The sequence below is a fragment of the Malurus melanocephalus genome, unplaced genomic scaffold (genome assembly GCF_030028575.1).
Source record: "Malurus melanocephalus ecotype Western Australia unplaced genomic scaffold, MMel_1.1 scaffold_70, whole genome shotgun sequence".
NCBI classification, from domain to species: Eukaryota; Metazoa; Chordata; class Aves; order Passeriformes; family Maluridae; genus Malurus; species Malurus melanocephalus.
In genome coordinates this window covers 2426838-2454400 of record NW_026623302.1, presented here as the reverse complement: position 1 = coordinate 2454400, position 27563 = coordinate 2426838, and the positions used below count along the sequence as shown (strand labels likewise).

The 27563-nt window shown below is 35.7% G+C and overlaps 1 protein-coding gene across 3 annotated transcripts in view; it reads left to right on the top strand.

Moving 5' to 3' along the window:
• Positions 1 to 25605, top strand: part of TNFRSF19 (TNF receptor superfamily member 19) — a 57635-nt gene extending 32030 nt beyond the window's left edge. For all 3 annotated transcript variants that reach the window (XM_057366730.1, XM_057366731.1, XM_057366732.1), the window contains exons 6-10: positions 16336 to 16500; positions 17767 to 17892; positions 18644 to 18746; positions 20794 to 21194; positions 23344 to 25605. In XM_057366730.1, coding sequence (XP_057222713.1) covers positions 16336 to 16500; positions 17767 to 17892; positions 18644 to 18746; positions 20794 to 21187 — 788 coding nt within the window. In that variant the 3' untranslated portion in view covers positions 21188 to 21194; positions 23344 to 25605. The remainder of the gene's footprint in view (positions 1 to 16335; positions 16501 to 17766; positions 17893 to 18643; positions 18747 to 20793; positions 21195 to 23343) is intronic.
• Positions 25606 to 27563: the final 1958 nt, after the last annotated feature.

Here is a 27563-nt window from a genome sequence, read left to right as displayed (position 1 = left end):
CAAACCAAAAAATACCACAGATTTTCCATAGAAGAAATTTTGGCTTATGTATTGAAATGACATTGCAAGGAGGTGCAACTGCCAAACCAAATAGACTTYCTGTTAAGTAAGCCAGACACTTTACCAAGGAATCAAGATTTGGAAGCTGAACCTCTCAAGGCATCCAGTCAGTCTAAACTGCTAAATTCTTGTCCACTTTGCTGCACTATCCTTAAATGCTTTCTACTGTTCCATTTGTTTTTGACAGTGGAAAATCTGTTTTATCAGATTTCTAATCACATTTAATACAGCTTAATTCTGCAAAAYTGTAGGTGTGAGGGCTCTTCCAAGGAATTTATTCACTTACTAGTAACTTCTGTAGAGCAGAAGTACTCAGTATAGCATGTCTGCTCTATTATGAAAGAATTATCATTTAAGTGTACAGTAACCTTAACTAAGGAGTGTTTGAAACTTGATCTCTTTTGAAGCTCTCATAATGACAGTAAAAATGGGTCCTTATTTTGTACCTGTTGCCGAAAATCTAACTTAGATTTTTTTGCATAGTGAAATTTTATTTCAYTAAGAGTGTTTCAAGTAGCCCGGTTCAAGCTACAAACTGAAAGAATTAGGCTAGTAGTGAATGCTTTACGAGTATCTTAGTATAGGTAACCTTAGCCCTGTCAAGTATGTAGAGGTACACAAGGCTTAAATAATGAAATAAGCCCGGGGTTCTGACTCCAAAATTGCATCACCAACTGTCCTCAACAGCTGCCTAACTGTGCAACSACTTAAAAGCCCAAGGGACTTACAACATTTCACATGGTCTCCAGGAGTATTCCACTGATTCTGGGTCTGGGTGGCTTGGATCTATTGCAGCTTTAGTCTAGGCCAAAAGGTTTGTGATTTACCTGCTTTGCCCTGATTGCCCTGGAAGGGAGTACATATGGAGGATGCACGAAATAGGTGTATAATTGGAGAATACAGACCCTTTCTCTATAACAATTGATCCAAGAGGCAATGGGATTGAATTTTAGGAGACATCTACAAATTTCTCTGTACCCTTCAGTGTCATCCAAAGTCTTTGCAACACTGAGCAGCTACGTGCCCAGCTGGCATTGAAGCCATCCGGATTTACAAGTTAGTTGGTCTGTTGCTCATCTCTGAACCGACTGTTCCATGGTGCCTTCTGATGCCACACTCAGCAGAGGAGGTTGAGTGGGAGTGCTTTTCTTGGTGACTTCTTTGAGTCCAGAAATCTTCCCTTATCATGTGTAGTGACTGTGAGTTGGCTCCGTGCCATTACTCTTTGATTCTTACATCACAAGTGTGTTCCTGTCACAGGTAGGTTCCAGCATTGTGGGTGCAGCCCCAGTGCTGTGGTGCTTTGCACTGCAGAGCCTGGGCCTGTTCGTGATCCTAATTTCATGCCTTCTCAAATTAATAAGTTGCAATACAGCTCAATGTCTTTAAGATAACTTGTTGAGATAATTACATTGTTCATAAATTTTCACATTCTGACTGCAGCCCCATCATGGTTAAATAATAAATTCTAATTTAATATCTACAGCTTTTCAAAAGGAGGGGAAAAGTGTATCTTCTCTCTTTCCTSTTTGTATATCTTGATGAAAGTATATCAGTAAGAGTGCTATTTTCTTGAATAGAAATTGTTCAAATAGTTAGGAATTTGAGTTGTATTTTTGAAGTAAAGTTCAGGCTATAAAGTAGTGAATTTCCATTTAAATTATTATCTGACTAATCAACTCAGCTTTCCTCCCTACTTCCTGCTTTATATGTGTAAAGTACAGGTGACTGGGTCAGACTTTCTATTCCAATTATTCTGCTCTTTAATCTCAAATAATGGGCAGTCCTCYGTTTTGGTTGTCACTACCTTTGTATTATTAGATGCAATGAGACTGACCAGAAAATCCTAAAGGTTTGTTGATAACATCCARTGGAAACTTAAAAAGCTGAATATGGCACTGTAAAGGCTCTGCAAAGGCTTAATGTATTGCTTCATACTCTGTAATGAGTATCCTCTACATCAGGGAATGAATCTGCACAGAAGAATCACTAGAAGACATTCTGCTGCATTAATTGGTGTGGGTTTAGTCTGTTTTAGTTCAGAAATTTGTCATTTTGTCTTTCTTTCATTATAATTGTATTCATACTTCTGAAATGCAAATATWTTCTGTGTAAAAACAAAATATCCTTGATATACAAATAAATATTTCTGTGGAGTATGCAAGACCAGGGTATGGTTCAGTAACAGAGRTTGCAGTAGAAGTACAAAACCAAACAAAATTTGGATTTTAATCCATATATCTTGGTAGTATTTCTTTCTGAAGGCTTTACAAAATTTGCTTTGAATCCGTGTGTCATTTTCCAAGCAAATTGTTAAACCTTTAACTACATTTGGTAATTATGTAATTTTTCTTCTGACAAAACATAGTTTGTTAGATTGACTTCACACAGGTTTCCATAATTATGGCTGTGTCAGATGGATTGTGACACATTTTTCTGGATCAAAATGTAGGTAGGAARTTCCATAGTGAAGATTTTTTTATATGTGCAGTCTGTCTTATTGAGTTGATATTTAATGGAAGAAGGAAGCCCAACAATGAAAATCATCCATGTTTCAGTAAATAAGCATTTTAAATATTGTAAAATATTGTAATCTTGCTTTGTCCTGGCAAAAGTAAAGGTTGGGTTTTTTTATGTGGGTCTGAAAATAGTGCTCTTTCCTTTTATTGAAGAGCAATCACATTTTATGCAAAAGACTGCTGGTGCTATTAATTGATAAATAAGGAGGCAGAAAACAGTTTACTATCTCTCTGRTGTCTTCTGGCTCAGATCACTCCTTCAGTTGCTGGCTAACTAATGAAGRAGGGCTGTAGCTCTTGCAACAGAAGGAAAAATACCAAACCCAAAACACTTAGTTCTTTCCTAGACCTTTCCTGATGTTTCTTTTGTGCAGGCTTGTGGGATGCAGCCATAAGGTTTTCTCTTCCAGAATGGCYGAACTTGTGTACCACACTTGTGCTGATTGTCCCTCACAGACATTCCTGAGGTTATAAARGGCTTTCTTACTGACAAACATCTCCTGTCGTTCTACATCACTTGTTTCAGTTSTGAGTTAAGAGCTGGGTTGGSTTTRTTGTTTGAGCACCTCTCAGAGCTCYTGGTGGTTATTATTGAGCACATGGATCATTTCTTTAATGCCCACATCATCATCTCAGGATCTGTAGAAGAGTTTTCCTTTCTGCCACTTTAGCATTCTTTGGGGTAAAAGAACTTTTTCCTTCCTTGCCGCAGAAGGCTAGGTTGCTGAGAACAGGGTATTTGTCTTCCATTGCTTTTAGCTATTATGTAYTTGAAGCATGGTTAATGTTGCCAGTGGCCCATAGGTGTGCCAGTTGTAATTTTTGGATGCTGAATATAATTTCAGAATTGTAAATTTAAGTGTTATTGCAAACTTTTAAAGATACATGATAAGATTAGAATTGTGGGTTTCAGTTTGGTTTCCTAGGTGAATGCAGCATGTTCATACKGTTTTCATTTATGCCTTTTTAATCCTTTTGACCATAATGACTAATTTCTATCTGTTTTGACACAGTAACAAGAGATCTCAGGCWGGTTTCTAATTTTAGAAAATCAAATGAACTAGTAGTGAAGAGAGAGCCACATTAGTGCACTTACGGAGATGAGAAGCATAATCTCCTATTACATTTGTCAACAGCAGAAAATGTACAGAAAAGACAATAATGTAGAGCAAATTATACTTTCTGGACCTCTTGAAAATGCTCATTTATTATGATTGGGGGAAAGAACAGAAAAATTTGAATACTACGAGTTTGAAACTAAAAATTAATCTATTCTGATATAAAAAATAGATTAGTATTAGGAGTTGATACTTAGTAAGGTGTTAGCAATATAAATATTAAATTATTTTCAGAGTGAGCGGATGTAATGTAAATGGCTTCCATAATCCAGATGGAAATCATAGAATAAATTTGGAATAGAAATGTTTTTACAGCATTGCTTAGTCATAATTGCTGAAAATGTAGTATATAAGCTATATATGGTCATAATCCAGTAAAGCTTTAAGAAGATGAAGTTGATGTGGTATTTGACCAAGCTGAATTGCACAGAGAGKTCTTGGCTCTCTAGTTTTAGCATGAGAATTGCACTAATTATATGTAATCCATTTTTACCTACTGAAGCATGTATTAATGTATTTTGAAGAGAACACAGTATTCCTCGGTATTCTTTCAAAATACATTCCTTGTTGCTTACTAGGAATATATTGGGAAAGTGTATATCTTAAAATGAAAGTAGAAATGTCAACATGTGACTTTTAAAAKAAATTTAATGAAATTTCATTTATTTAATGAATTCACATCACAAGCAGCTGATAGTAGGAGTTCACATAAGCAGTACCCATCTGGTGTTCAGAAGGTTGTATCTTCTCAGTAGGTTCATTACAAGGGATAGGGCATATTTTGTATCTTTGTTCTAACTCACAGCTGGCAACTCTATCTGCTAATCCCAGYGAAAGCTTCAGTTGGAAATGCAAAACTACTTTTGAAGTTGCACGTCCTTCTCCACACTTATCTGAAACCTTGGAGTTGTGTTYCTTTTATGATTCCTGTTCAATCAGAGAATTAATTGTTGCATTAAGAGTGGAGTCAAGAAATGAATCCTCAAATATCCATTTTAGGACCATGTTTTATATAATAAAAGGAAGCTAAGAATGACCAAAGTACTTAATTTTTCATGGTCTTGTGTAGTAAAAACTCACCATAGAGCTCACTTCTTCATTACATTTTAAAAAATCCTTACTATAGAAYGATGAAGTAATCACTGTATTTATTGTATCTAAAATATGGAAAAGCAATTTGCAAGCATATTTAGTTTTGTTTCTTGACATGTTAAGTACAGTTAGAAAATTAAATTCTCAACTGCAGAGTATGAGAATTTGAATGTGTTTTTTCAAAGCAGCTTACCATACTTTAGTTTCTAGTAGTAACTTGTGCAACCTTTCATCTTATGAGTCAATCCTATAATTAGTATYCTTCTTTGCCAGAGGCATACTGCATGTTTGTTTTAGGTACAGAATGTCTGCAAGAAATTTAACTTAATCATTACTTTTTAATGTAAGAGCTGGTTAGCTCAATTACACTAGATTAAAGTGAACTTGAAATTCCTGAGTTAGAGAGAAGGGGCTAATCTGTGACCTGTAGTGAATAAGTACTGTTTCCTATGGTTTTTTTCTTACGTGTACTTACTAATGTGGGTAGCCCTTCAGCCCAGGCTTGCAGTGGCTATAAGCAATTACCTGTTTGCTGTATGAAGTGGATTTGCAAGGTTCTTATTTCACTTGGCCATTAGATTATTCAAAATTATTTCAGGAGTGCATGCATTGCAGTAAAGCTGCAAAGTGGTTGTTGTTGTTTTTTTGTTTTTTTTTTTTTKTTTGGTAAACTTTCGTTTTATTGTTTTTATGGGTAATCTGAAAAAAATAAGTAGTGGTTGCAGCTATTCAATATTTTTTAGACAACTTCTAGTAACAAAAGCATAAGACTGCTTTAAATATATTAATTTAATAACATGYTTTTAAGCTGCATTCAGACTGAAAATACTGGTTCAAATTTATCTCTCATAATCATCCAGGTAATTCTAGGAATGGTTGCATTAGCACTACTTCAGCAGCACAGAGTTTTGGTACCTGTGGTATAAATCCATGCTGACTGCTGTGACTGTGGGTACAGAGTCCWAGCTGTGACTGGCATGTGAATATAAAATACTGCTAAACAAATGCACAGTAGTGTGTTGGGGGTTTTATTCTACTTGGTGCTGATAAGTACTATTTGAATCAAGGTCTGTTTCAAATGGCTTTTTCAGCTTTTAAGCATTCTGTGATTCTATATTGCTTGGCTACAAAATACTCAGACTATGCTGCAYTTAAATTTCTTGTATTTAAGAAAATGCAGTAGAAAATGGAGAATCCATCTAGGCTCAATCTTTCCATACTGCCAGCTCTCTATTAAGAAAATAATTGTCAAGCAAAAGAACACTGAAATACCACACCAGAGGACAGGAATTRTCTGGAAGACTGGAATGTATTGGAAGTAGGATAAAATGCAATAGCCTCAAAATAGGAGTTGTRTGCTAGTACCTTAGCAGTAATGATTCAGTGTAAACATATACCTTATGAGCTGAAAGCAGCCATRTATAAGCAGCCTTACATGCCCCACTGATCACTTACATCCTTCAAATCGTTGTCTTCTACTTTGCTCACCTTTAATTTTCTGGGTGATAGACCTCACACATTCTCACTGTTACTGGCTCACTTGTGCTAAAGCAGTGCACTGCAAAGCTCCTCTTTTACAAATATCATAAAGTAATCTCATGTGTTATTCTGGGCAGTGTCACATGCCTTTGAGATATAGCCTGTGATTGTTTCCTAAAAACACAAGCTCTTTGTTGGAGCTTTCTTAACTAAAGGGTTGTGTTCACCAGTTTTAGTAAAGTTTCATTTCAGTCCATTGGTATGATTCTATGTTCATATTACTGAATGTAATTTATAGTTACCCTGTTTGCATGGGGAAATTTYAGATGGAATTAATGCACCCTAATTTGGGCATCTAAAAGTTAATGCTTAGCACTGAAGTTGTCAGACCAAAGTCACAATCAGTAGTGAGAATTAGGTGCCTCAAGAGTTCAGGCAAGCCAGATAAGGTAAGCCTCAGTGAGTAACACTAAGCAATCTTTCAAGCCTTTTCAGAATAATTACTTCTTGGGAGATTCTGTTTCTGGCTTTGTTTCAGAAAGAGAGCCTAAGGTGACTAGCTCTGACTTTGTCTTAGTCCTTCAGTCTTCTGTAGTTATGAATWTCATCTACATACCAGTATCAGGTTAGATGAAAACTGCAATTTAGCATTGAATGATTGCATCTGACTCCCTAAAACCTGATCACACTCTTTTTTCTTTTAAATTAATTTTAATGTAGATGTTTTTTCACACCTGCTATATAAATAAAAACACAAAAAAATACTTTAAATATTTTTCTTACTTTTTGATAAAATGTCTACTACAAACCTCAGTCCATATTCTAAGAGAACTTGTTAAAGTTAGAATATGCCAGAATTGAGGCCTGCAACCGTAGTGAGATTCCCTCATGTATAGTTACTCTTATACAGGTTATAGTTATATTGTTGCATATTATTTCCTACTGGGCCTTTGTTCATTTAATGTAGAAGATAGGCAAAGCCTATAATTCTGTGTCTCAGTTTATTTGCTACACTATTTTATATTCCATGCAGAATGTGAGATTAAATACATTCTGAAAGAGCCGTCTACCTACCCCTTCCCCCAGCCCTGCCCATTCCCTTTGCAGAAAGTTCGGGTGATTGCCTCCAGCTTTGGTCAGATGAATCTCACTTATAGAGCTTGACTTTCTAAAGATAATCTTTCAGAATGTCTACTCTAGGGTTAATTCCTATTGACTTCTGTTAAAGAGGGGAGACATACTTTAGATTAAGTAATATAACCAAGCAAGGATCTTGTATATAGCAGCCTTGTGTTCTGTATAACTTGACTATATCCCCGAAACTTTAAGTGGTGAATTAGTAACTGCTTTTCTTAAGCTATTATTATTTCTGATTTCTAAGTTACAGSTTTTTCATGTCTAATAAAATTTGCATGTACATGGTAACTGATGCACTGCAGGTAACTTTGCAGTAAATCACAACATTTATGATATCTGCAGTAATACAATAAGCTGGGCTTGCAAGGCCAGCTTCTAAAGCTGTTAACCTCTGTTCTATAAAATTTTGAAAGTTTCTGTTTAATCACATGTATTTCATATTACTTATCCTCAAAAAAAGTGTTTTTAAAATATCCTGAAATTGCAAAGTTAGAAAATACTAGTATAGGGTTGGTTATGCAACCCTTAACCTTAATTCAGAATTGTAACTCAACTCAGAGTGTATTATGAAACTGTCTTAATCATATACACATACTTTTTGTTTTCCATAGTGCAGACTTATTTCTCCCMCCAACATGTGCCTTTGTGGAGAATTTAAGGTAACTTAGTGATGATTAAATGCAATTATAAATCGGAAAAACATAAGTGCTGAGCAAGCCTAAGTTTAGTTGATTTAAATTTGTTGCAGTCTACATTTCACATGACTGTTGGCTGTGCAAAGCGGGGCCCTTACTGCTTCTGCCAAAGCTTTACAACTGGGCAAATTGAACTGGAGAGAAGTAAGCTTTTACCAACAAGTAAGCTTACCTGGCCTAGTGACTAAAACAATCTCCATGAAGGTGGTAGAAGAGCCTTCATTTCATATTTGTTGGCAAAGAGCTTTTAAGCTTTCTGAGAAGGCAAAAACSCCATCGTTACCTCTTCTTTCAAGAATTGCATCTGAAAGGCATTATAAGCCATGCTTTTGATTTCTCCCTTCTAAATTTAATTTTTTTGATAAGATTATAGATTTTTGTTCTCCATAGAGTTTTAAAATAAGGTGGATGCTCCTCTCTGGCTCTGAGTGATTTATGGGAAGAGCAAAATATAGTATCCTTCTCCAGGTTTCYATATCTATAGGCTGAGCATGGTGACATAAGGAACTGTGTTACTCATAGAACAGATATTTCAGATTCTATTCTGTRTTTAACCTTCACACTGTGTAGGAARTATGTGACCTAATATAGGCCTCTAGCTTTCCAGATAGRTTTGAATTTTAAAATTACAGATTTTAAGAGCTTAACTTTTGCATACCTAAGCCTTATCTWTGTGTCACTCTTCAAAATGGGTACCAAAATACAATGGCATCAATATTTTATGTGTATTGATTTTTAGAYTACTCTGATTTATCTGAAAGATGTGTCTCTTCAGTGTTCTATTTCTCATATATTCTCTCAATTTGGAAGTAGCCTTTTTAAAATCTAATGTAATAAATTGTCCAGTGTTGAACACACTTGTATTTCCAGATCTCTTTGASTACTGATTTTAGTCACATCTTATAAGTAGGCTCTTTCTGCATGGGGTTTCTAATACTTGGAGGAATTACSTTAGCATTTATATTTTTCATATTCAATAAGAAAACATGTTGGCACATTACAGAGGGTTTGAAAAGTAAAGATGTCTCTTAACTATCAGAATTTCATTTTCCTTGCCCAGTTATTTCAGATTTTAATTGTAGGCTRGGAGGCCACAAAGGAAAGGTACTAGAAATTTATTGAGTTTTCTGGTAGCTGCTGGAACATGTACCTCAATCTACATCTCTGTCTGGGCCAGATAAGTTATTTGGCCAAGTCAAAAAGTTGCTTTTTGAGCCAAATGAGGAAATAATTCCTGCACCTGATTTGATATTCAAATATAGTCATTTTTCTAAAAGTATCACTTATTTTTATATTTTTAATTTGCATACACAATCCCTGTTGTCTAAAGCTATAGAAACTTTTTGAATGAAATTTATCACAGTATGCTATATTATTCTGATGACAAAACAGCTCTCAAACAGATAGCTGACTACTGTTAACCTTTACAAAGCGTTTTTAAATCAAGGAAAAAAGCCATAGTTCTTGACAATGTATTGCAGGCTATTAGTGATGTTTGTTGAAGTTTGTGTCAACAAGCTTAGGACAGAGGCTTGCAATTATTATGAAGTCTTTTGCTTTACTCCCTGGGTGTTAGAGCAGCTGAACCAGGACAAGGAGGGAAATAATTGGGATAGAAAGTGAATTGTTAGAAATCAGTTCTCATTGAATCAGAGAGAGACAAAAGCTCTCATGACTGGTTTGCATTTAATTTCTTGGTTTACTAGGATTTATACAAATAAATACACAGATCTTTATATAGATATATAGAGAGATAACAATAGATGTAGACATAGACGAAGATGTAGATGTAGGTTTAGATATGGAAGAGCATGTTCCCTGCCTAGGGACAGGCTTAGCCACTCTCCTCGCCCTCAGTCATGGTCACAGGATAGAGTTTTCCACACTGTCACATTTCGATCTCTACTGAGAACCAATCCATGCACCAATCTACAAGCTCATCACACAGCAGCTGTAAGATCTTGTTTGAACCTTTTGGAACAGATCTGTGACCTGTATGCATGGGATTCACAATGTTCAATTACACTTCTGATTAATGAAAGTGGGTTACTCTCTATTGGCTAAAGAGACAACCTTCAGACTGGCTTATTCTATTTMCAAACATGCCATTGTCATCTAACTCGTGAATACAGGGGTAGATTCTAAAGGGTACATGCCCCCACCCTCCTCCCTGAGCAAACAGGTCATGGCAATAGTTGCCCACCTGAAAATGGTTTGCTTTTAAGCATCACAAACTCCTCTGCTTACATGAGCAATGTCTTGTGTAAGTGTTTTGGGACTGAGAGTGATAGAGTTTGTGGGTGAGCAGAAATTGTCATAAAGAGACCAAAATGATTCAAATGCTGCATAGGGATATTTTTGTTCCCTAACTGGATAGTCCTAAAGATTAAATGGGTCTGCACATACAGAATACAAAGCAGATACTTTCTGCTTTCATTTTCTGTTGAAAAGATAAAGCAACTTTCACAGCCTGTGTGGGATGTATGCGTTCTATAGTTGAAATTGAACAAGAGAATACCCTAAAATACTGTGTTCCATTTTGCAAAACATGTCTGGCAAAGAATGTGGTTAAAAGTACAAGTTAGTGGTGTTGTAAGAAGATAATTTTCTGCTGTATCTAGCAATCTCATATATTCTGACATAAACTTCATGTGACATGATTTTAACACATGAAAACACCTAAAAAAGAAGTTGTGTCTTCAAGAAAATAGATTTTCATACCCTCAAATGTCAGAGATGTAAAGTTGACTTCTGGAAGCAAAAATCAGAAAGGTAATTGCTGACACAATGAAACACCACAGTTATTATCAGCAATATAGCCTCGTTATGTTATATGTTATGTTGGGGGATAGGGGCTAGAATACGTAGTTCAGCAATGACACAGATTTTATCCCACTTCTTCTGGGTTTTTTTGGGTTTTTTTGGGTTTTTTTGGGTTTTTTTTTGTTTTTTTCCTTACTCTCAGATTTTTGCAGGTTATTTGAGGATAGCAGTGATCTGAGGCATTACCCTCTCGGAGTGGTGTTTTCACATGGCTAGACAGTTGTCCAAGATGAGAGTTTTATGTATGAAACAATGTTACTCTTGTGCCCTTTTAGTGGTTCAATTTAGATCACCATGGTATTACCAAGATTTCATATCTCTTAATTGCTGAAAGAAAAATGTGTTSAAGAGGTTGGCTAGCCTTACAGACATTGTGTGTGTATCAGTTCTGTGGAGTTTATATACATTTTAAATTCACACACACAGAGCAATTGTTCTACCATTTTATACATAAAAGGCTGTCAGCAGCTGGAGTTTGTGAAAATACACAGTGTAAGAGAAATGGTCTTGGAAATTAATAAATCAAATTTCAAAGATTTTAATTTATAAGCATATTTCTCAGCATTTCCAAACAATGGATAAATACTTGCATAGTCATTTYCTCCCCTAGGGCTTTTTGGTACATTTATAAAAAAAATAAGAAAACCAGCAATTTTTTTTTTCAAGAGTTGTAGGGCATTAACTTGGAGACTGAAGGCATTAAAGTCAGCACTTGGAGCACATTTGAAAAATGTGGTTTGACATGATGAACTTTTGGGTGTAGGCCATGCATGCAAAGCGCTGTCCTTTTACAGATGGTGGGAGACTCTGTCCCCACTGTTTACCACAGTCTCCAACAGTAATGTTTAATAAAGTTTCTTACCTCCTACTTGAAAGATCAGGGGAAGGGAGCCAATCTACTTCTTTGTAAAGACTCAAAAATAGATTCAGGGCAACTTACTTTCCGTTTATGTTAGTGCTCAGTAGTGTATAAAATAAAAATGTATTTTATCTATATATGCAGATTTTTATACATGTAGTATCTGATTTGTCATTATATATTTAACACATCCTTTTGTTTATTTGGGGCTAGATAGATACACTGCCTTCTTACTTTTAAATTACCATAAATATCTTAAGATTTTTATTTATTTCAAAATAAAGGAATTTCAAAGTAAGCCACATTGCCTTGCGTTGCCTTGCCTTTCCTGTGGATCAGGAGCACACATCCAGATAGCCACTGCAGTTCAGCTGACAGGCAGTAACTTGTTAAATTACATAACTTGAGGGTATGTCTGAGCCCTTAATACTTGTCAAATTAAGGTTGATATATTCAATACCACTGAGCTGGCCCATTCAGTGTAAAAGTAATGGGAAAATGGTTTCTCTAATAGGCAGATACTCCTTTCCCCTGTAGACTAGTAATACCCGTGTTCCAGGAAATAACATTTTAACTTTTGCATTTTTCTTTCAATCCTGATTGAAACAGATGGCATTCTGTCCAATGTTACCATGTTACTGCTTTCTGCGTGCACTTTGGATTAGCTTTGTTATTTTGAGTAAGCTCTCTTTAGGCTTGCATTGACTTGACATGTTTTATTCTCCTCAATTTTAGTAATTATTTTATACTTCCTGTATGCATGGAAGAAACATAGAGTGTTGCAAGTTGTATTTTCTCATGGTTGATCTACCACAAAAAGCTTTCTTTTAGGTTTGCTGATTCCAGCRGGGACTGTAATTAATTATGGTTCTGAAAAAAAAAATGGAAAAAATAAGCATGAAATAAGTGACAAAGGAAGTCTTTTTACATTTTGCTCTGTCTCTTGTTGTCTGGCGTAATAGGCCGAAAATTCAACTATTCTGCTCATTGGCAGAAATTTTAGTGATACAGCTGGGATTCATATGTTCCAAATTAGCTGAGTTACTGCTGTTTAACCATCCTGGGTTAATAAACACTTTACTTGCTTTTAAGGACCACACCTTTGCAAATACCGCCATTACAGTGTAATATTGGTTAACTAAGGGAAGAATGTCTATTTAGGCTTACTGCTCAAAATTATGCAGGAGATAATTTTGATTATCCCCTGCAGTTGATATTTTGGGTAATTCTTCTTCAGCAGTAGCACATTTTCAGAATATGTTGGAATTAAGACTTAGAATAAGAAATCAATTTTTGGAATAAAATATGGATAACATGCACATGCTTTCCAGAATCAGGAAACAGTGTGCACCTCCTCTCTCCTTTCCAAATGTATCACATCCAGTTCACAAAGTGTTTWATTGCATATTTAAATTTAATCATGTAATCATCTAATAGATGCGAGTACGAGTTTGAATATAAAATGCAACTCCTTGCTTTACTGAAGTGGGACCATTAAGTCTGTGAAAAGAAAGTTTATGAAAATGAATACATGTCTGAGTAACACTGAAAACAGAGTTCAGCAATGCCCAACGGGCCACTTCTACAATAGCAATGCACTTCTGAAATGCTGGTCTCTGCAGGGAAGATCACTATCATTATAATTAGAGCTAGACTACAATGGACTGCTCATAGCAGCTATTCCAAAAAGTTCTTTGAAGGTGAAGATGTGTGGTAGGCATTCTCAGGAATAGAAAATTGCTTTCTCAAGTGAAAAAAAAATCAGAATAWWAAAAAAAWTKCTTAAATAGCCATATAGCTAAAATAAATTTTAATTTTTGCCATCCCTATTTAAAATKAATTCACTGTTTTTCCAGTTTTGAGATTTTTGATGGGCATTAAAGAAATATCTAATTTAGATTTTCTCAGAATAAATAGTATGTATCCATAGTTGAACATAGATATATTTTATAGGCAAATGAAGAAAGACAAAAATACAGCAGGTTTACCTCCTGTGCTCCATTTCTGTTTTTCCTTTCAAAACTGACAGTTCTTTTTTCTGCCTGTTATGAAGGCCTAATTACTAAAAACTATTTAGTGCTCTCTTAGGTACATTAATAGAAATAGGCGTATCAATATGAAAAATATTTGAAGATTTTCTGGTCAGTTTTTTATTGTCTTGTTTTTAAATAYTTGTATAGTCTGTCTTCAGAAGGTTAAAGACTAGATCAGGTAGTTGACTAAARTTGAAAACCTGGTACCAAAGCAGAGTCTGATCTTCACACCAAAGCCAGCACACATTGCTTYACAGACAGGCTTTTGTATAGATTTACTCTTTGTCACAGATATCCTGGAACTTTGCATACCATGCAGAAATTTCTTCAGTCTGCTAAAACTATAAACTTATAACTACAGCTGCAAGAATCCTAGAAACCGAGTGAAAAGTTTTCTCTGTGGAAGAYTGAGGTGCTCCTGCCAAGAGCATTCAAGATATGACAAAAAGATTATGACACTGATTWCATTTTCTTTAAAATTAACATTGAAGATTTGGAAAAGAGATCATAGAACTTAACTCTGTGAGTAACAGCAGTTATAGAAGAACATAAGGAGAAGGATAGGTAATAACTGTATGTAAGAGGAAATGTATCTGTGCCAGTGGTCAGTAAATCTCAGAATTATTAAAGTGTGTCCTGATGTTCACAGGAAAGCTCCTGTGTTTCAGTTTGTATCCACTGAAAAGAGCCTGGCTCTGTCCTCTCTRCACACTCCCTCCAAGGATTTATACAAATTGATGAGGTTCCTCTGAGTCTACTACAGCCTGAGCCATCCCAGCTCTCTCAAATTTTGATTGTAGGAGAAAGAATCTCCAGTTCCTCAATCCTATTTGTGGCTTTCTGTTGTACTTTCTCAAGTTGCTCCATTTTGTGCAGTTTGGCAAGTTGAAAGCATATAAAAAAGATCTGCTATAAATTTGTTCTTTACACTTTGGATGTGATAGTGGAACATAATAGTACAAATTGAAGGTTAATGGAAATATTTAAGCAGATGTAAACACAGTAACACTTGTTTTTCCTCATCTGAAATCAGGAAATGAGCAACTGAACATTCTTTCTTCTGTTTAATGGCCATGATCTGATCTGTCCACCTTTTTATATTACCCCATTTACTAGCAGCTACTTGATTCTATAAGCCACAGAAATTTTCTTTATTTAATACATTTATTGGTTATTTCTTTTAATTTCTGGATTCTTTGTTTCATAGAAGTYAATGTTTTCTTTGGCATTGAGTGGTCTAAAGACTTAGAATTAAGCTGATTTTTCAGAATGCCTAGATTTTGTCAGTCTAGGCATTGTAGCAAAACAAAATGGTATCACAAACCCTTCAGTGTCTGTGTTKGATGCACATAAAGGAAATACCATATTTATTGCAGAAAATTATTCCTAAGTAATACAATTCCACTGATTGCACTAACTAAGCTAGGAGTTCTCTCCTGCCATTATGAAATTGCAGTTATGATATTGAACAATTATATTTAAATACAATTTGATTATAGGTTTTAATATATGCTGGCAGACATTTATCACACAATTTAAACTTATGACTGCATGGGCCTTTTCTTAGGATATTATAGTCTTTAGGTTTTAATCAAATGTCTTCTGGGGTAAATAGGCACATCAACTTATTTTTGTAAGTTAGTAAAATATGGTTTGCGGTTTCTTAAAAATTTGCTGTCMTAGAAGTACTGTATGTTTTATTCCTTTTTCTCATTGCATTTAGGAGGACTTCAAAGTAGATTGAAATAGATGACCTGTCAAAATTCATAAGTTGTTTAAAAGATAATTCCAAAATACATAATTTAATATAGTTTCAATAAGTAGTAGGTAAAAGTTTGATCCTTGAAAAAGTATTTTTTACTTTCCACTTAAAGCTAACAATGTCTGTCAAAGCTAGAAACGTTGCWTAAGTCTTTACTAATATGGATATTAAGACAATCTGTTGAATCTGGACTAGTAATATTATCTGGTATTCAAAAAAACACCACCAAAAGGTTGGCAGAGTTGAAATCCTARTTTTGGTCTTGGAACTGACCATGTTGTCATGATATATGCAACAAAGCAGAATCATAATTTTGACAGCATTGGAATTTCTGTGCGTGTCTCAGTGCCSAGAAAGTTTCCTTGTTGAGACAAGTTCATGTATTTGTGACTCCCTCTAGTGGATCGCTCTTTCAACTCTACACTAGGAAATGTTTTCCATATTAAATTCACGTGACATTAAACATTGAGATGTCTTTGTTTTCATGGTGAAGATCTGATTCCATTCTCATGGATGGGCTCAATGTGTTTGTGTGCGTCTCCACTCATAATCACATACTTKGCAATATATCTTTTTAAAGGTTTCTTTTCATAATGAGGTTGCTGATAATCATATCTATTTATATGTGCAACTAATGTTAATCCATTAGTAGATGGAACATTTTCTTTTTTTCTGTTCCACAAACCCAGAATTTCATTTTCATTACTATTCTGGAGATGTCTGCAGTTTGCCTTAATTATTATTTCATTATATTTCAGGTACCACCAAGGTAAATCTTGTGAAGATCCCTTCAACTGCTTCCAGTCCTCGAGACACTGCTCTGGCAGCTGTTATATGCAGTGCACTTGCAACAGTGCTCTTGGCTCTTCTCATCCTTTGCGTTATCTATTGCAAGAGGCAGTTTATGGAGAAGAAACCAAGCTGTGAGTTTCCAGTTATTACTGTTTCTTTGTAATATTTATTGAGTGGTATTAGTTTGGAAGATCTCTGTGTAGGTAAAGAAATGAAATGTCTGCGTTATCCAAGCAAGTTTAGCATTCAGGTGGTCAACATAGAAGAGCCCAGGACTCCATCCAAGCTTGCCAGTTCAGTGTGGAAGTTCCAGCTACTACTGAGGAAATGCTGTGTGAATGCCCAGAAATAGTCCAATTGCATCAATTCCATGCCATACTCTGCTAGGTGCTGCACAGATATGTTTGGACCATTCATGATCCAAGATGGGACATTGCAGAGTTGCAATGTCAATGTGGAAATACCATTTTGAAAGATCTATGCATCGAATGCTGTTGTGAAACACAGATTAGGTCATCAAAGTAATGAATGTGGCCAGCATAGATGAGAGATTTGTCCTTAACAGTTTTGATATTATGTGCACGTTCAAGATGAAATAAATACCTGAGAGTTAGATTTGTAAATTTTTTTTAAATCCATAACAGCTCATCAATGTAATTTGTGTATAATAAACACTTTTCTGCCTCTTAATTTAAATTAGGAAAGAAAAAAGTCAAAAGCACTCTAGTTCCCATTTATAGTTTTATAATGCCTTTATTAATACATGTTTATAGGATCTAATGCACCCTGGATGCCAAACAAGAATAATATCTAGGATTAATTGATGTTATTGCTACTTTCAGCACAAGCAAAAATAAAAAGGTTTAGAGAGGCGTTGTAAAAACTGTTCCTAACCTAGAATTTGCTTTACAGTGTGAGTTTTGAGAAATTCTGGCACAGTGAATTCAAACTTCATTTAGGGAAGTGTAGTAACTTGTTTGCCTTGGCCTACAATTATAGAGATTAAAGGAAGTCTGCTGTTAATAKAAAGCTTTTTAAGATAATATAAACAAAATCCCAGTGGCTGAAAGCTGACTCTGGAAAATTTCAGATGGGAATCACTGAGAATCACTAAACACTGCAAAAATGTAACCGTGAGTAAGATATACTCTCAAATCATCAAAATGAGAGCAGATGTCTTCTTCAGAAGAGGCTGTAGTTGAACCAGCTGTTCTAGGGTTTGTTGCAAAATCTGCGGTTTACGTTATAGGAAGCCACATGGTCTTTGTGGATCTTTCAATTGGAAAATGTATGGACATACTTTATAGCATGACATTTACACATTCTGTGAAGATAGAGAGCTCTGAGCAGGAAAAAGGGAAACACTTACTAACAGATTTTATTCACTTTGTTCAAAGGGTCGCTGAGATCACAAGACATTCACTACAATGGCTCTGAACTGTCATGTTTTGATAGACCACGGCTAAGTGAATACGACCACAGAACATGTTGCCAGTGCCAAAGAAGTGCATCACAGACATGTGGTATGTTAGGTGTACTGAAAGGTGGATTATTTTATCTAACACTTGAATTGTGACAAATTTAATTGCAGAGCTAACACTGTCAAACTATTCTTTTTCCTAAGCTAATTCCTTAATAATCAGAGAGGATTTTTACATAGTTATTTGGTGRTTTGGTTTTTTGTTTGTTTTTTCCTGTATTCATTTCAGTGACTTCACTTGAAAAAAAAATTAAAATCTCCTTTCCATCTCCTTTCAGATAAAAATAGCATTGCATCTGGCTTTTAAATTAGTGTGACAGATTTACCAGASAATATCTAAGAACATGACATGAATGCTAAAGGACATTAACAACCTGGTCAATTCAAATCATTGCCCTTTGGTGAAGTCATATCAGAACAGATGCAGTTATGACATTAACAAATACATAATTTAACACAAAAGAACAAGCTTAAATATCATCCTGATAGGTTAACTCAGAATGGTTCTATTTACATATAATCAATTGAGAAGCAAATTAATTTAAAAAGTAGATACTCATGACTGGCATCTATATTACTCCTGGAGGAAGGACTTGATTTTTATAAATAATTCAATTTTAAAGGAAGAAAGAACCTGTTTTTGCAGCAAATCTCTTTCCTCAATCCATGTATTATAATGTAACTGGCAAACTAATATTCAAAGAAAAAGTTTTTTAAAAAAAGTTATTGAAAAAGAACAGAAACTACATTTATACAGAGCTTTGACAGTTTTAACATTTATTTTCAWTCCTTAGGACCAGTGCACTTGATTCCCTCACTGTGCTGTGATGAAACCTGTAGCATGGAGCACAGCAGTCACAGTTGTGCTTTCCAYTCACAGACCACGCTTAATGAAAGGTAACTTGTTTTTAGAAATGTGTATTAAACATTAAATATTTTTTATGCAGTCAAATTAATATTTGKACAGATACAACTACTGTTTGAAGTGGAATGAGGGGTTTTGATGAACTGTAGCCATATCATCCCATGTTGTGCAAGAACAGGTTTATGGTGAAAAAATTGACTTTAAGTATTACTTAGTAAATGCTGACTTGATACATGGGTTTCTCTGAAGAAGTGGCTTCCCTCACAAGCAGATAATCTTCCTTTCACTCTGTGGCATTTTAGAGGCTTTGGCCACTCCCTCTTCTGCTATTGGTTAGCAATTTGCTGCACAAACCTGTAAATCTGGGTTCACAAGTGGCTTGAAGATTTTTTTTTAGGAACTCTTTAGGATGGCAAGATTTGAAATATCTTATTTCTGAATTCTAGMAGATTTTAACCTTTATTTTCTCCTTATCAGCTGAATGTAAGTGCAGTGGTAGAGTAGTTATTTTTACAGCAGTGCCATGARCTAAATATATAAAATTTATGGTGTCCTTCAGAGTTTCCTGGCTACAGATTTTAGCACAGGATGTATTTATTTCTTTAGCTAGAATTATTTTCCATATAAGGTTTCAATTGGTTTTCAGCTGTTTTGTTCTTATGGCCACATGTAACTAAAAACGTAAAAGCAGCTTCTCCATAAGTATTGTTTGTGCAAGGTGACTTAGCGACCTAAGTACAAATATCTAAATTTTCTCTAACAACTTGTTTAAATACCGACAAGCTTGAGTCACCCTTGTATACCACCAAGGCTGACAAATTGAGAGTTATGTACTTTTTGAGGACTCTTCTGGTTAAAGTTTTAAAAATAACTGTAATATCCATGCTACGTGAACATCAAAGATCTTGCGGTTCCTTCCAGTAGAAATGGAGTTTGTGCCAATTTCCTTTGCCACAATAATGTATTTCCTTCAATTGTGGTGTAATGTCCTGACTTTTGGCCTCATCTCTGAAAATGCTTTGTGTGTATGTCAAAGCTATTAAAGCATCATGTTCTGGAAATGAGTAAGGCTACTTAAAATCTGTTACAGGCGTGTTCATGTGGGATGAGTTTTGTCACACTGCATATCAGACTTTATATAGCCAGTGCATTTTTATAAATCTGTCGATGTTTTTTTGGAAATCAAACATATTGTTATAACTTTCTGGGTTTGGTAATACTTATTTTGGTGTATCTATAGTGAAAAACACTACATGTGTTTTTCTATAGAACTATACTATAGAACTATAGAACTTTTAACATGTCACTATTATCATGCACTTTAAATACACTTGAGGTAGATAATAGTGAATTTCCACTTCTACTTTCTTCCATTTTCCATAAAATAAAAGTAATGCTTGTTCTTCTTCAGTATTATGTCCTTTCTATGTAAAAGAGAATTGGAAAAAAAATTTTTACATTTTGAAGGCTGGACAGAATAAACTGAAAAATCTAAAGGAAATGCATTTTTAACTTTAAAGCAAACAAAGTTTCAAGYAGTCTTGTTGCCTACTCCATTCCCACAGTCTGAAGCCACTTCTATTAGATATTTGTCTGTCTAGGGTTTGGGAAAAAAAGGAACAATTAAAACCCCCCTAGTGTTGAAGATTCCAGAGTCTGCCCAACCATCATTGTTGCTGCACTTTAAGCCTGTTACATCTCATCTTAATATTCCCCTCCCCATGCACTGAGAAAAAAATAAATTCCTTCTTCTTTGTGACAGTGTTTGTGTCTGAACAACACTATAGGATTTTTTTTTTGTATTTCTGTCTGTAAACAGCCCCAGTTATGTAGTTCATGTTTTTGGAATCTAGGATTCACTGTCTGAAGTAGTGTTTACCAGAGCTTTTGTCATTTCCAAACAAGGAACAAACTGTATTCCCTCTCAAAAGAATTTGTTTGGACAGGATGTCTCTGGAGTATTAATATAACCCTGTTGAAGCTCCTTGAAATACCTGCAATTATGAATGACAAAAATTACAATACTGATAATATTTTCTGGAATGCTTTGTAAACCATATGCCTTTTATCCTTCTGCAGAGCTTCTGATTCTGTTGGAGAAATGATTCCTGCTTTCCTTGGTTCTCTTTCACACTCCACCTGTGGAGACATTCCAGATGCTTGGCCTCTTATGCAAAACTCAGCTTGTTGTGACAGCATTTCTATCTGTGAATCATATTCAGAACTGGCTGGAGGATCTGTAAAATCCTGCAGCCCTGCGACTGAAAATGCAGTCTCTGTTGAACTGGATAATAACCAGGAACAAAGTGAAGTACTTATTTCAGCTAAGTCTCTTGATGAAAATGTTGCAAAGTCCTTTGAAATCTCTGAACACAGAACATGCATAGAGGTTTCATCACTTCAGAACTTGGTGACTGCTGAGACCCAACAAAAGACAAAGTGTAATGGAACAACAAATGAATCTACAGACTGATAAAGAGGTAAAAAACATAGCTACAGAGAAGTGAGAATGAGTGCTCCAGGCACGTGGAGCTAGATAAAAATAGACTTGTGAGAAGTTTTAGCGTTATATTTCTCCATAGGTTACACCTAACTATTGCTGAAATAAATTAAACTTTGCAAGGGATCCAGCAGTTTCACATTTTTAAATCATTAACTGAATTTGAAAGGCATAATTGCACAAACTGTGGTGTTGAAATAATATTACTGGAATACAGGGGTAAGTCTATGCACCAGTCAGCTTTTAACAAGAAATTTTTCATTAAATTTCAGGGGGAAAATTCAGTTTAATAGCCTTATGACCAAACTGCTATGTGAAGCTAGCCTTTGYGAGGGAGAACTGAGGAATTGTCTTTGCTTACTGTATGTAAGCAAAAGTATGTAAACCAAGTATGAAAGACATACTAAAAATCTAAAAATATTTACAGAACCTTTCTGTGGAGTTACTGCAGTAATAGTAGAAACAGAAGAGAATCTCAAATTCCTTTTAATGCCGTTCATATTCCCATGTCATCAGATAAAACATGARTTTGTCCATAAAACGCAACTTAATCTATAAAAGCTCAGAGAAAWTGCAGGTCTGGGGTCAAAATGCAAAGAGGTGATAAACAATTGTCAATTGTCTCAGCTACATAACAGTGGAACCCCTTGCAAAAAGTCCTTCTGCTACTGCTTCATCATTATATCATTTTGAATATTAGCTCTGCTCCGTATTTTTAAATGGAATTTTCTACTATTGGAAGTAACCTGGAGCATCAAGTTACTAATCTATGAAAGAATCCCAAATTACGGAGTGCTGATGACAAGTGGTGTTGTTACTCCAGGCTTATGCAGGCTGTGGCTGGAAAGCTGAAACAGTCTCCTGTGCACCAACTCAGAGGCAGGAACACAAGAATTTGCTACTAATATTAATAATACACTAAACCTAATTAAGAAAATTATGCTATCTGTAATTACAAAAGGCTTAGGCACTCCTTGGATCCTCTTCCATTTGGTTTGCATGCTACTTTYGTGTTGTTCCTAAATGTGAAGTAGAAAGTAATTAGTATTTAGCAAAAAACATGCATGTTCTGAAAACGTKTAAGTGCAATACTTTCTTTGTAAATGCAGCCTTAATTGTTTAGGTGACATTGTCTAGAGGAGGAAAGGGAAGGGAAGGGAAGGGAATTGACTTTTAAACCAAGAATTGTTTTGCCATTAACTTTCATGGAACTTGTCACACTGAAAATCTGCCGCTGTCACTGACAGTATCAGCCTTATCCAGATGGCACATATTCCTGTCAATATATTATTTACAGTAAAAGGTTTTGTCTGTAACAATGCTGGGCATTGCATGTCCACGTGTCAGATAGCAGCTCTCATAGATTTATTTTTGTGTGTGCCCAGTTTCATCAGGTGACAGTCATATTTTGTAGCTGTGTGTAGGAAGGGACAGTGACATGGGTATGACTGCAGATCTCAACACTGCTACTTCCCAGCTCTCTTGATGTTTTAAGGGAATGTATTTCCATATTGACAAGATTAAAAGATCAGAACTTGTGGGTGTTTTCCCATTAAACCATGCATCAACTTCAGAGGTATGTGATTAATATTATTTAAGAGTTTTATTAGATCAAAAGAACCACAGACTCTGCATTGCATCATTATGTGTGCATTTTTGTCATAGAAATTTTAGTAGTGTTCACAGGACAGGAGCAGGACTAGGCTTACCTGAGATGCATTTTCAGGATGAACACTCCCCAGCTGTATAACTCCAAGGAAATTTGTGGAGTTCTCATTCTATGCCATTCTTTCCCATTTGCSCTTCATCTTTCATGTATTTTTGAAATATTATGAGGGAAGGATGGTCTTTGTACTGCCTGTGGATGTATTAGTCTTGTATAGGTCAATGTTTTATTATTATATTTCAATGGAAATAACATAATATCAGAAAATAGCATATTTTTTTATATGTACACTCAAGTATAAACTTTTTTATGTGTGTTTTAATGAAAGTTTAATCTTCAGGTTTAGGTGAATTTTTAGAGCAAGCAGTATTACCTCTACTCTTTTAGTGTTTAGTCAAATATAGAAGTACATACAGGTTTCTTATGAATTTATGTAACACTCCCCTGTATTTTTTTTTTTTAGGAACTGGAGCTATTTCTYTCAGCACTAAAGCTGAATGCTTCCCTCACACCCCCCTGCTGATTCTCATCAAACATAGTCTGGTCTTCAGTGTTGCATGGTTTCCAAACCAGCTGGGAAAAGATGGCATCATTCCACACCTTCYGAGCAGCTGTGTCCGAGCTGTAACTGGAGCTGAAGTGGAACTTCAAGGAGCAKCCTATGAGGACCCTCAAAGTGGATTTATGACCTTTTGCATCTCTTTTTCTGTTCCCTCGGTCTCAGAACATCTAATGGAGTGAGCTTAATAGCATATGTAAATACAGAAAGAAATACAAATACTTCAGTGTGTTTAGAGGGGGCTCTCTTAAATATGTCTACAGGTGTCAGAAGATGTGGGACAACATGAGATGCCAGTTACTCTGCCTGCAGATTTGTGCATGCATTAGGATTGTTTTTTCTGCTGGTTCTAATTTTAAATAATATTCCTGCTATTGAAGGACATTTAAAAAATCCATTTCTATTTATGCAAGGATCACCTATTAATAAACTGAAGCTTTTTATTATGTGTTACATTATAGTCAATAAGCTAGTTTGGGGAGTTAGAGAATTAGCATGTTACAGTATGTATGGTTGAAGTCCCCTCCATCCAGTTATTACATTTTTGAGAGGTAGCRTTGTTCTCTTAAATGTAGCAGGAGATTAGCTTTAAATTAGATTTAGTTTAATGAAGGTCAGACATATAGATAAGGATACTGTGTTTAACTAGTATCATCTCAGTATTGGAATACAACACTTCTTGTTATAGCATGTAACTTTGGATGTTGAAATAATTGTAATCAACTATCAAATCAAAATCTCAGACTACAGCAGGTCTGCCATGAAAGTATTTATACAATGAGGCTGTTACCAAGATTTTTTATTAATGCATTATTTTTAAGGGTCAAGTTTTGTATTGAGCTGATTGCTTCATTTAGGAGTCCCTTTCAGTCAAGACTCTCTGTCCTTCTCCCTGTAGTGCTGTGTCAGTTCAATTTTCCACACAAAATATAAAAAGTGGTTTGCTTTATCCCATCCCTTTATACCATTTTTTTGCAATCATTTTTATTCCTAAAATAGTTTTTACTTCTGTGGAAAATAAACCCAGTAACCTCTACTGGTTTATTACACTCAACAGGCTCATGCTTGCCTGTGATGAACTCTAGCAATTGTTCCTTAAAGTACCCAATGTGCCTTGACTAAAGCAAAGCAATCAGCAAAACAGATGCAAATTTGCAATAAATATTATTCATCTTTCCACACATGGTTTGTGTGGCAATGGAAATGTTGAAACAGTGTTCAGAATCCATTATGTAAAATGACTTTTGCTTTGAAGCACACAGAAGAAGAGCTGCACAAGAATAGCAAAAGCCAATACAGACAGCCATGGCAGGGAGATGCTCCAGCTCTTCCCCAGTGAGATTATTCATTTGTGCAAAAGCCATGAATAACAGTTCCCACATTCAAACCAAAGTGAACGAGTAATTTTTTTGCTGTTGTTTGGTTTGGTGTTTTAAGTAGTAGATACCATCTTTTGGCCGCTGATGGAATAATAAGCAGTTATACAGTACAATTACTCAGATAAATACTTTCAAGTATATATTTAAATATGAGTGGTTTATAACAATTTTTGTATACTTTCATACATTTAAGAAGTTACAAAATATTATTTTTCACTACTTGTGCATAAAGAGATGTGTGCTTCTTTGTATATACTTTGTAAATAGAAAAAATATCCAATGTGCATTTCGGTATATGGCAAAATATTTTTAGAACATACAGAGATTTAACTTTTCACTAATAACAACTCTTGAGAAAGCGATGTTTAAAAGTTTTGCCAGCATCTGCCACAGTATGTTTTCCCATTGGAGTTTAAACTTTGTATAATTGCTTTTTGTCCAGCAACCCTAGAGAAAGATACTCATTTTTTAAATGAGACAGATAGCTTGAGAGCAGATTGGGAGGAAAAAGTTAAGAGAGTGTTTTATTAAATATATGTGAATATTTGTATATATTTTTTTCTTAATTTAACCAAATTGGTCTTTTGTATATTGCCTGTGGCAAGCAATGTTGTACATGCCAGTAGAAAACCTACACTATCACTGCATTTAGACTGCCCACATATCCTGTCCAGGGACTCAGTGCTATTTTAAATACTCCTTTAAAAAAATGTAAATTAAAATCTTGTATAAATTGTTTTGTAATAATTTTTCTACTTGTGAATAAAAAGTAACATGAACCAGTAAACCAAGGTTTGTTGACCTCAAATTAATAATAGCATCCTATACAAATTTAGTGACCAATTCTAATCTTTTTTTTAGAATTCCATAATGGTGTAATAGTATTAAGGTCGTGGTAGAATTGTGTTCATCTTTGTCTTGAGATGTTTGATATTTAGCAGTAACATCATTCTTCAAGCTGGAGGACCCTGAAGAAGCAGCAAGTTAACATCAATGCTTAAAATCACAGTGCTTCAAAACTGTTTAAAAATTCTGCTTCTCAAGAAAGCAGAGAAAAAAAACGCTGGTGAGCACCACAGATTGCTGTCTTTGCAATGTCTTAGAAAAGAGAACCTGGGGCTCCACACAAGAGGCTGTTTCAGATAAGACAGGTAAGTAAATAATGAGAGTAGCTGTATTTTTGAAGGAGGATTGGACTCGTGACCCAAATTTAAATGATTCAGAAAGGAATGGCTCAGTCTGACTGACAAGAGTAGAAGGCTAAGAAGAAAGAGTAATTTGATAATTGCATAAAATTGGTCCTTATGATAAAGCCATAAGCARTGACTAGAAACTGAATCCAAATAAGGATGGCAGATAACACAAAGCCAGGTTKCTTGAGCTGGACTTTGGGAGCCCTATCAGTTTAGGGGGGAAATTTGGGGGAAACTTGAAATCCGCTCTCTCCCTGTCACTGGTTTAGTTGAGCAAATTTCACACTGATTCTTCTCCATGTATTGCTGTTATTTCTGTGGCCTTTGAAGTGTATAATTCAGAGCTTAACTAGGAATCACCTTCCTAGAATGGCAAGGACTCCTCATACCCCTGTGCTGCACTCCTGAGCAGCCTTCTACTTGTTTTCTGCTGTGACTGTCAAGAAGTGGCAGCAGTTCACATGCCCAGCTCACCTGAGTGTCCTTCGAGTTCACCAGGAGGTGTGTGAGTCTGCACGGCAGCACGTGGCATGTTTGGGAGGTCACTTGATGCCAAAACAGGGAGCTTCATGGCTATCAGCACTGCCAGGATTGCAATGGAATGCTCCTAAAAGAAAAAAAAAAAATTGAAAAACGAGTATTTATTTTATCTGGAAACAAAGTACAWCCCAGAAGATGTGATATATATGACTACAAAACTAGCAGAGACATTTGCTCATATCAGTCACTATGTAAGTGTCATTAACAAGGCTGACATTTTCCAGCCAACCTTTCAAGGTCTGCAAAAAACCCGCCCACCCCAAAATCTTTTCCCTGCTCGTTTGTATTCAGTACAACAGTATTTCCTGCCTTTTCTACAAGGTAGACCAAGCCCTTAATTCAGTGCTCTTCATCCTACCAGGAGTTTAAGATCACATGGCTTTTCCCTTTGTTGTGGGCTCTTTGAGGGCCTTTGGTTTGCATTCCTGTGAAGTCCCTCCAAGCAACAGCCTCCATGCATTAAATTAATCCTCTGGCTGTCTTTGGTGATGGAGGTTTAGATGGCTACCTGCAGCACATTCCAGAGCACACACTGCTGCTTTGTTTGGCCCTTTTGAAAAAGGGGAATTGAAGGAGAGTGCAGTGTTTTATCAGGCACAGAGCAAGCTGAGGCTGGGCACTGCAGGGCAGAGCCACACAATGCACACTTTGTGCTGGCAGGGTGCAATTTAATCCATATTTAGTTTTGGCCTGAGTGATGGTGAAACCCACTTGCTCTTCACATAGCACATGAGCCATTTCGATCACCGATCACCGATAAGGTGGTGCTTTCAATAGGATAAAAATAATAGTGGGTGGATTTGCTGGGGAGCCTGCTGGTTTCCACAACAGCAGTGAATGATGGGATTAGAGGAAATGTTTTCTAATAGCCTACTGATGGAGAGGGTGGCAGATTGGGGCACTCTGAGGCTCTACACAGCACCACAGCTTCAACAGCAGGGTCAGCCGCRTAGGACTGAGGGGGTTTTCCCATCATTTGATTTTCTAAATCCTTATCCCAGTTGGATTATTT